This window comes from Phyllobates terribilis, unplaced genomic scaffold, assembly GCF_046119375.1.
Source record: "Phyllobates terribilis strain yellow unplaced genomic scaffold, ASM4611937v1 Scaffold_24__1_contigs__length_18792416, whole genome shotgun sequence".
Lineage (NCBI taxonomy): Eukaryota > Metazoa > Chordata > Amphibia > Anura > Dendrobatidae > Phyllobates > Phyllobates terribilis.
Window position 1 is genome coordinate 3,366,506 of NW_027362784.1, and position 10,923 is coordinate 3,377,428.

At 42.5% G+C, this 10,923-nt stretch overlaps 1 protein-coding gene across 2 annotated transcripts in view; it reads left to right on the top strand.

Annotated features, from left to right (window-relative positions):
* TAF5L (TATA-box binding protein associated factor 5 like) overlaps window positions 1–10,700 on the top strand; it is a 233,729-nt gene extending 223,029 nt beyond the window's left edge. Inside the window, exon 4 of one of the 2 annotated variants that reach the window (XM_073660234.1) lies at window positions 9,607–10,700. In XM_073660234.1, the coding sequence (XP_073516335.1) occupies window positions 9,607–10,392 (786 nt within the window). In that variant the 3' untranslated portion in view covers window positions 10,393–10,700. The remainder of the gene's footprint in view (window positions 1–9,606) is intronic. The other variant, XM_073660233.1, reaches the window with a different exon arrangement.
* The last annotated feature ends 223 nt before the right edge of the window (window positions 10,701–10,923 follow it).

Consider the following 10,923-nt stretch of genomic DNA (forward strand, 5'->3'; position numbering starts at 1 on the left):
AAGGGGAGAAAGACCCTCGCATTTTAATTAGGTTGGTGCAACCTATCTTTACAGCATTTGTGTACAAGGCCTTACTCATGAGTATGCTAATTGGGGTTTTGTGCTGAGATTAACATGGAGACCGCTTTTGTACTGACAAGTGGTCGATTGCTAGCTTTTGTCTTGGGACAAAAGGTGGATAAGGGAGGGGTGAAGGGGGAAAGACTTCTTATTATCTTTGACAGGGGGAGCAAGAACACTTTCAATATTTCTCAATATTTCCCTGACGAGCACTGTGTGTGATTTTCTTATTTTTCTAATTTTTTTTTAGATTACAAAAAGCGATAAGAAAAATGCAAGTTTTGTTAATCAGAAAAAAATGAATTTTGCAGAATTGTTGGCCCTATAGAAATCTAGAGCATTATGTAAAAAAATGAATATATTTTTTTTTATGTTTACTCCATTAAAAACTTGAGCAGTACCCCAAATCAACATTAAAAAGCCACAAAATCATTACATTTATAAAGGTGCTTCAATATATGACTTAATTTTTATTCAAGAAAAAAAGCTATAATCTCATTACTTCCTGCACCTCATTATAACCAGCACTTCTCACTGCAGTGACTCCATTCTAGCCAGTCCTGTAATGAGGTGACTAGATTGGAGTCTGAGGAGCTGCTGGAATCATCTCCATTCTGGTCCTGTCAGTGCTGTCTACGTTGGAGTTGTTCCTGTGAGGACCTCGCTGCAGCAGTTTCGGTCACCTCAGCACTGAGCCGTCTAGAGTGGAAGCTCCGGTGAGATCCACAGTACAGCCGCTCCATTTTAGTCACCTCAACAGTGAGCCGTCTAGAGTGGATCTGCTGGAAGGAGCCTCACAGGAGCCACTTCAATCTAGACGCAACGGTGACAGGAGGTGCCAGGATGTGGAGGTCCGAGATGAGTTGAGTATTGGCGGCGGTGAGCAGTGTTCGAAGCTTCACGTTAGTAGAATACCAGGCTGCTGATCACTGCTGCCGCCGTGTTCAGAGCACACCAGGATAACCATCACGGTGCTGTGCTCTAATCACTGACTCAGCTCTGCTATATCAGTGTAAGTCTCTGCAGGAGCCTTATACTGAGATAACAGACCATATACTGTATCTAATGCTCATCACATTACACCACTGTTTCTATAGAAGTGGACAGAGCTGAGCAGGGTCACACATTACACCATTGCTTCCATAGAAGTAGAAGCAACAGGGTCACACATTACACTACTGCTCCCATAGAAGTGGACGGAGCAGGGTCATACATTACACCACTGCTCCCATAGAAGTGGACAGGTCGCATCCGTGGGAGGAGATCGTGGCCATCTTTGTGGAGACTGCAGTGTAAGCTGCGAGTTGCACATTCCCCCTGTCATCGCACATACTGCTCAGTCAGAGCGTGCCATGATTGAGCTGCCAGGAGCAGAGGTTCCAGGTGAGTCTCTGCGGTGGCTGCTTCAGGGTGCCGTGATTTCAGCCTGTGAGCTGTTCTCACCACCAACATCTTCAGAGCACACAGACACAGCGCTGCTTGGAAGGTGAATAGAATAGTTTATTTTTTTGTTTTTCTTTGCATTGAATATATGGGATATAGGGATGGAAGGGGCCATATACCCAGGATAGGAGCATATACCCAGGATGGGGGCCATATTTCATATACAAGGATGGGGGGCCATGTACCAGGACAGGGGCGATATACAAGGATGGGGGACATTATATTGTGTGGCACTATATGGGGTCATTATACTGTGGGGCACTATATGGGGCCATTATACTGTGGGGCACTATATGGGGCCATTATACAGAAGGCTTATTGACTCTGATGAACCCTCTGTATAATGTTACTGAACTCTGTTACTGAGGTCACTGCTCATCACAGCTGCCGGGTCTTGCGGAGCACAGCAGACCCGGAATGGCGGCTGCTACAGCCTATAGAGCGTCGTTCTGTGAAGAAGGCTCCATAGCCTTTAGACGTCTGATTCGGCGATCGTCGTGGGAACGCCATGGACTACGTCGCCTGCTTGGGTTTTTTCTTTCAAAAATGAATTGATGAAACTGGGAAAGTATCGGGGAGTCTTTATTCAAATAACATTTATTTTTCTGTTTTTCATCAACCCCAACTATCATTACCCCGATTGCCACTGCACCTGGACAATCCAGAAGGAGCAGGCAAAGCGCAATCTAATGTGATGAACTGCTGCGGGCTGGTATTTTTAGGTTGGGAAGGGCCCAATAACCAGGGACCATTGCACCCTGATAATATCAGCCCGCAGCTGTGCGCTTTACCTTGCCTGGTTACGGGAACTACTAAGGAGGGGGAGGGGGCACCACTAAGGGAGTAGTAATATGGTGGATGGAGCGTGAATCACACATTACACCACTGCTCCCTTAGAAATGTGTAACCTTGCTCTGTATAGTAAAATGCACTCCCCATGGGACTCCATACAGTAGAATGCACTCCCCGTGGGACTCCATACAGTGGAATGCACTCCCCATGGGACTCCATACAGTAGAATGCTCTCCACATGGGACTCCATACAGTGGCATGCACTCCCCATGTGACTTCATACAGTGGAATGGACTCCCCATCTTGACTTCATATAGTAGAATGCACTTCTTGCTCTCTTCTGCTCCAGTCTCTGTAGCAAGTGCCTGCATCTGTGTGCTTTACCTTGCCTGATTACAAAAAATAGGGGGACCCCGCATCTGTTTTTTTCATTTTTTAGGGTAAACACTCTTTATTGTCACATAAAAGGCACTAAAGGGTGCACGTTTATTATATGTAATATGCATTATTGTGAAATTCTATATTTGCTGGACATTTATTCTATTACAACCCTGCTCCCTTAGAAATGGACAGAGCAAGGTTACACATTTCTAAGGGAGCAGTGGTGTAATGTGTGACCCCACTCAGTCCACTTCTATGGACTAAGGGAGTAGTAATATGGTGGATGGAGCGTGGGTCACACATTACACCACTTCTCCCTTAGAAATGTGTAACCTTGCTCTGTACAGTATAATGCACTCTCCATAGGCCTCCATGCAGTAGAATTCACTCTCCATCGGACTCCATACAGTGGAATGCACTCCCCATCGGTCTCCATACAGTGGAATGCACTCCCCATCGGTCTCCATACAGTAGAATGCACTGCTCTTCCGGACTCCATATAGTAAAATGCCATCCCCATAGGCCTCCATACACTCCTTGTTCTCCCGCTGCTTCAGTCTCTGTAGCAAGCGCCCGCACATCGCAGCACAATGAGCTCCATGTAGTGACGTCATCGCGCCTGCGGACACTGTCTGCATCAGTGACATCAGACGCAGAGGGGGATTAATGGGAGCGTCACGCTCCCTCACTCAATATTGTTTTCAACTGTATCGGCAACCTGTCTGATACAGTTGAATTTGCAAGGACAGGAGGGGGGCAGAACTGGGCCCCTCCCCCCACCCAGCTCACGGATCCTACGTCGGCTGCGTGGCTGTGCAGGGAGATCATGTCCCCCTGCTCTGCCGCAGAATTCAACTGCATTGGCGCAAGTCGATACAGTTTACAGCATTGTAGCTCCGCGTGGGATGCTCATAGTGTGGGGCCCAAGACAACCTCCCAGCCTGCCCCACCTACTGGGTGTCACACATTACACCACTGCTCCCATAGAAGTGGACAGAGTGGGGTCACATTTTACATACGATAGATACTGCGTATCTAATCCCATCCTGTGTGATACACTGCGCTGAGCTCTATATCCAATCTCGTCATGTGATACACTACATTAAGCCCTGTATCTAATGCCAACATGTTACTGTAAGCGTATCTAATAACACACATGATAAACTCTGCGTATCTAATCCAAGCTTATGATACCGCTAGCAGCACCATCTAACATAATCTGTTCAGCCGGCCATCCTCGGTGACACTGTACTTGTCAGTATCACTGGCAGTCACCAACAAAATGGCTTGGCACTATGATTTTAAACTTCATCCTCTCTTATCCTGTTACAAACACCCAGAAGGGGAGGAGAGGAGTGATGTCACACACATGTGATCAGATCCAGCCCACATTTACTGCAGTCTAATGTGAGCTAGTTGTACCCTAGGTTTTCATGGCAAATTTCAGCAGCTGCTCCCCTAGTGTTTAAGAATGGAAATACCAAATCTTTTAAAATTATTTTTCATATTTTGCTTCATTAAAAACAAATGATAATGTTTGAAAAAAATTAAAACTTCAATATTTAAAAAAATTTCAATGGTTTAAAATAATTTTTTTTGATTGCACCTTCCCTTTACCCCCGAGGGTGGTTTGCACGTTAATGACCGGGCCAATTTTTACAATTCTGACCACTGTCACTTTATGAGGTAATTACTCTGGAACGCTTCAACGGATCCCCCTGATTCTGAGATTGTTTTTTCGTGATATATTGTACTTCATGATTTTGGTAAAATTTATTCGATATCACTTTCATTTATTTGTGAAAAAAACAGAAATTTGGCGAAAATGTTGAAAATTTTGCAATTTTCAACATTTAAATTTTTATGCCCTTAAATCAGAGAGATATGTCACACAAAATACACTGTGTTCCAAATTATTATGCAAATATGTTCTCAGATTTTCCCAAATTACCTATATGAATTGCAGTCATTGTAATTTTCCAGTCAAATAACTATTAGAGTACAATTGAAAGGTTTTTGTACAAACTGCCTATGATAACAGTATATTTTTTAAAAAATGAAAAACTCAAACTGCACTCAAAATGCATGTTCCAAATTATGCACAGCAGAGTTTTCAACCTTTTCATTTTAATAAAGAAAAAAAATGGTCATTTTTGAAATTATAAGCATTAGTAGGTTATTACAAACTGAAATCAAACAGTTTTCACCTCAAAACTTTATTCTAGGTGATGTTACATTTGCACATAGGACCGCTTGTTCGAAAGGAGCTTCTGAACTCTCTCGTCCATTGAATTTGTCAGGTTTTGGATGGTTTCTGCTTCAATTGTTTTGCATGAGGACAGAATACCTCCCAGAGCTGTTGCTTAGATGTGAACTGCCTCCCGCCATCATAGACACTCCTTTTGATGATGCTCCAGAGGTTCTCAATGGGGTTGAGGTCAGGGGAGCATGGGTGCCACACCATAAGTTTGTCCCCTTTTATGCCCATAGCAACCAGAGATGCAGATGTGTTATGTGCAGCATGAGACTGTGTTTTGCAATTTTTCCTGAGTAAGTAGATAACCCATATGTGGGGGAAAACCACTGTTTGGGCGCACGGCAGGGTTCGGAAGAGAAGGAACGCCATTTGACTTTTTGAATGTAAAATTTGCTTGAATAATTAGCGGACGCCATGTTGCGTTTGGAGAGCCGCAGATGTGCCTAAACAGTGGAAACCCCCCACAAGTGACACCATTTTGGAAACTAGACCCCTCAGGGAATTTATCTAGATGTGTGGTGAGCACCCTGAACCCCAAAGTGCTTTGCAGAAGTTTATAACATGTAGCCATGAAAATAAAAAAATCTAACTTTTTCCACAAAAATAATGTTTTAGCCCAATTTTTTTATTTTCACAAGGGTAAGAGGAGAAAATGGAACCTAAAAACTGTTGTGCAATTTCTCCTGAGTACGCCAATACCCCATATGTGGGGAAAATACAGTGTTTGGGCGCATGGCAGAATTCAGAAGGGAAGGAGCACTGTGTGACTTTTTGAACGCAAAATTGGCTGGAATTGAGAGCAGACGCCATGTCTCGTTTGGAGAGCCCCTGATGTGCCTAAACAGTGGAAACCCCCCACAAGTGACCCCATTTTTGAAACTACACCCCTCAAGGATTTTGTCAAGGGGTATAGTAAACATTTTGAATCCAGAGGTACGACACAGAATTTGATAACATTAGATCATCATATTGAATAAGTTGTAATTCGTCTTAAGCGCAAGTGCTCGCTACTTGAGTTTGCATCAGGTACACGGGTATGCACCATGTATCACAGGTGCTCGAGTGACATTCTCGAGTCCCCGCTCGCATGTTTCATGGTTATTAAACACCCAAAAAAAAACATGTGGTGATCGCTCATGCATGGCAAGCAATCCCTGCAAGGTTTTTTTGGCCAAGAAGCATATGGGGCAGAGACTCAAGCATGTCACTTGAGCAATCCGCTTAACCCGAGCACCCGATGCAAACTCAAGTAGCGAGCACTTGCACTCAACACTAGTCGCCATATCGTCATCTTTTTTTTTTTTTTTTTTTACTTTTGAAAAAAATCCCTTGCCCAACCCTAACCCTAGAGTTTATTTTTTACGCCATTCCTCGTGCGGTATAAGTGATTAGACGACTTTATTCTTCGGGTCGGTGCGATTACAGCGATACCAGAATCATATCGGGTTTTTATGATTGACAGCTGTCACACACTAAAAGACGCATTTTTTTGCAAAATCTAGTTTTTGCATCACCATATTTTGAGAGCTATAATTTTTCCATATTTTGGCAGACAGTCATGTGATGGCTTGTTTTTTGCGTGACGACTTGACGTTTTTATTGGCGCCATTTTCAGGCACTTGACATTTTTTGATCACTTTCTATTCCGATTTTTGGGAGGCAGAATAAACAAAAACCAGCAATTCCAGAATTTTTTTTTATGCTGTTCCGCGTGTGGTAAAATTGATAAGGCAGCCTTATTCTTCGGGTCAGTACGTTTACAGCGGTACCACATTTATATCGTTTCTCTATGTTTTGGCGCTTTTACACAATAAAAGCTATTTTATAGAAGCAAAATATTTTTTTGCATCGCTTTATTCTGAGAGCTATAACTTTTTTAAATTTTTTTGCTGATGGAGCTGTATGGTGGCTTGTTTTTTGCGGGACAAGATGACGTTTTCAGCGGTACCATTTTTATTCATATTCGTCTTTTTGATCACGTGTTACTCCATTTTTTGTTTGGTGGTATGATATAGCATTGTTTTTTGCTTTTACAGTGTTCACTAAAGGGGTTAACTAGTGGGACAGATTTATAGGTCAGGTCGTTCCGGACACGGCGATACCAAATATGTATAATTTTATTGTGTTTTTTGTTTTTTTTCATAATATTTATTGATGAGTACATTATATTTTTATTTTTGGTGGATTATTTATTTATTTTTTTATATATTTTTACAAAAAAATTTTATTCTTTTTTTTCCATTTTTTAACACTTTTTGGACGTTTATTCTGTGTCCCACTCTGGGACTTTCACTTTTTTCTATTCTGATCGCCTGTATAGCACAGGAATGCAACACCATTCCTGTGCTATACAGGCTGCCAGTGCTGCACAGGGAGAAGATAGTTTGGTCATGCACTGCTCATGACCAAAGAATCTTCCTGCTGTGTGGTGACCCGGATTTTGTCATGACGACATCGGGTTGTCATGGCAACATCCGGGAAGCCGCGGTAGACAGCGCTGGAGGCTGGAAGAGGATGTGAGTATTGCGATCACCTCCCCTTGCCACCACAATGCTGCGATCGACTTCGATCGCAGCATTGAGGGGGTTAATGTGCCGGGAGCGGTGCGGGACCGCTCCCTGCACATAGTATCGGGTTTCAGCTGTGACAATCAGCTGACACCCGGCGGCGATCGCCCCGCACCGCTTGTGTGCGGGTGCGATCGCCATATGACCTAATAATAAGTCATTGGTCCAATCGGCTCAGGTCCCCATGATGTACTATTAGGTCATACGTCAGAAAGGGGTTAAACCAACTACTAATGCTCTAATTGAAGTGCCACCAAGTTGTCAGGAACACACTTCTCAGCACGTGACGGGAGCGCCTGCAAGGGTTAATGTCTCCTCTTACTCAATCAAGCACTCAACCTCCGTTTTAGGCTATAAAGTGAGCATAAATCACACCCTGACTCAACCCACACACCCCAGTTTCTTAATGCATGCTGCCACCCCAAAATATGTTACTGTCAGTTGAAAGCTCACACACTCTTAAAGGCTATAGGTTCTTTAGGGCATACAATTGTCATATTTATTAAATATTTTAAGCTTTAATATACAAATATACAGTGCTTATAATAAGATATAAAAATAATATGACACACAAATATGCAAAATAGTTAACGTTTTCATCTACAGTTATCTTCTGTTTTCCTTGTGGAAAGGAGAGATAAATTAGGGATCCCATCAGCACACGCAGCCCTCACATGTGAACCACGTCTTTGTGCCACCCAGCTTTTTATAGTCCTGACCATAGGGTCATATTTCCAGACTGACACAGATTGGCCCATTTAAATGTTGCTGTTTGAGAATGGACGATTGGCTAAGTTGTGGCATTTCAAATATCCTGTGTCTCCCTCCCTTCTCTTATACAGATAATAGGAAATATTCTTTCTTAGTTACAACTCATCTATTAGCTCTTTGAGGTTAAGACTCCAGGAGTTGAGTTGCTATGTGTGACACCTCTAGTATTCTCCCAAGAGACAGCCCTTGGTTCTCAGTTCCTGCAATATGAGCAGGCACATGTTATCTCCAGTGTGTGTAGAAGATAGTATGTGAATGCAGCATTAACTAGTTATTGTATAGTTTCCCTTACTATTATGTATTTCCTTCACAGGTTTTTTTTTTAATTTTCTACTGTTTGCCTCTATGGCCTCTGTATTACACTGTCTATTGGTGGCTGCAGAATGAGTTACTAGGGTCTGCCATATTATCTTTATTTTTACAGATCTGTGGACATGAGTTTGTGGCGCTTACTATTATATAGATATGACAGGTTCTCCTCCTGCTCTTGTTAATGCAACTTTCCTCACAGACTACACAGCTCTCTTTCCAAACAATGGCTGCTGGTGGAAGAACATGTGACCAGACCTGAAAGTCAGCCTTATTCAAAGCGCACCTGTCAGCAGGATTGTGCTCAGTAAACTACATACACTGTCAGGTGGGCGACATTACACTGATTAAAATGATACCTTGGTTGATGAAATCCGTCTGGTGGTTCTTGTGTAATCTTTACTTTCAGTTTGGAGATAATATGCTCGTGCTCCGGGGCGGCCTGTGGGGAGGGCTCTGGTGCTCTGCTTACATATTCATCTGTATGCTCTTATGACAGCTCACTGATCATCCTCTGACCTGCCTCCTATTTTACATAATGCATCTATTGATGCGGGGCTAGGTAAAATAGGAGGCAGGTAAGTGAAGGCACAGTGAGCTGTCATAAGAGCATACAGATGAATATGTAAGCAGAGCACCAGAGCCCTCCCCACAGGCCACCCTGGAGCACGAGCATATCATCTCCAAACTGAAAGTAAAGATTATACAAGAACCACAGGACGGATTTCATCAACCAAGGTATCATTTTAATCAGTGTAATGTCGCCCACCTGACAGTGTATATGGTTTACTGAGCACAATCCTGCTGGCAGGTGCGCTTTAATTGAAAACTTCAGATGAGAAAACTGCTTTTCTACTGGAGGAGACTGAAGGACAGGTCTGGTCACATGTTCCTCTACCAGCAGCCATTTTATGACAGGGAGTTGTCATTGGACGTATGTTCAACATCAATAAGTAGTCAATGTGAGAAACCTAAAAATGTATTGGCTTTTCTAAATGTTTATCCATTTTTTTTCTTTCTTAACAGAGTGATTTGGATGACCCGGCAGGAAGTGAAATGACGATCCTAAGAGGCCATTGTGGGCCAGTTTATAGTACACGTTTCCTCTCTAAGAATTCAGGCCTTTTGTCATGCTCTGAGGATGCTTCCATACGTTACTGGGATTTGAACAGTTTTACTAACACAGTTCTTTACCAGGGTCATGCATACCCAATATGGGATCTTGATGTAAGCACTTGTAATTTGTTTTTTGCCAGTGGTTCTCATGATCGCACAGCCAGACTCTGGTCGTTTGACCGGACATTCCCTATCCACATATATTCTGGACATTTAGCTGATGTGGACTGTGTAAAGTTCCATCCCAATTCCAATTACTTTGCCACAGGGTCTACAGACAAAACTGTTCGTTTGTGGAGCAGTCAGCAAGGAAACTCTGTCAGACTTTTTACTGGTCATCGAGGGCCTGTGCTGGCTCTTGCTTTTTCCCCTAATGGAAGATACTTGGCTTCTGCTGGGGAGGACCATCGACTCAAACTATGGGATCTGGCATCAGGCACACTTTATAAGGAACTGCGGGGACATACTGACAATGTCAACAGTCTTGCCTTCAGCCCAGATAGTACTTTAATTGCCTCTGCATCGATGGACAATTCTGTTCGTTTATGGGATATTAGAAATACACATTGCAATGCTCTTTCTGACGGCTCTTCCAGTGAATCAGTCGGTGTTTACACAGGACAGACAAATAATCTTTTGAGTGTGCAGTTCATGGCTTGTAATTTGCTAATGGTAATTGGCACAGCACAGCATTAGTGTTTTTTTTTTCTTTACATTATAAAATGTGCATGAAAATATGTGTAGAAATCCCCCCATTATATGAAGACAAATTGTGCTTGTAAGGTCTCACAAGTTAAACAAATCCGATCAGCACCTAACATATTAAAAATGTAAACCTTATTTAAACCACCCTAGAAATGTCATGCTCTGACAAGACACACATCACACCCTAATGATGAGAGGAATTATTTAAAAACCATAGAATGTTGTGTGTGTGTATGTACAGTACAGACCAAAAGTTTGGACACACCTTCTCATTTAAAGATTTTTCTGTATTTTCATGACTATGAAAATTGTACATTCACACTGAAGGCATCAAAACTATGAACTAACACATGTGGAATTATATACTTAACAAAAAAGTGTGAAACAACTGAAAATATGTCTTATATTCTAGGTTCTTCAAAGTAGCCACCTTTTGCTTTGATGACTGCTTTGCACACTCTTGGCATTCTCTTGATGAGCTTCAAGAGGTAGTCACCGGAAATGGTTTCCCAACAATCTTGA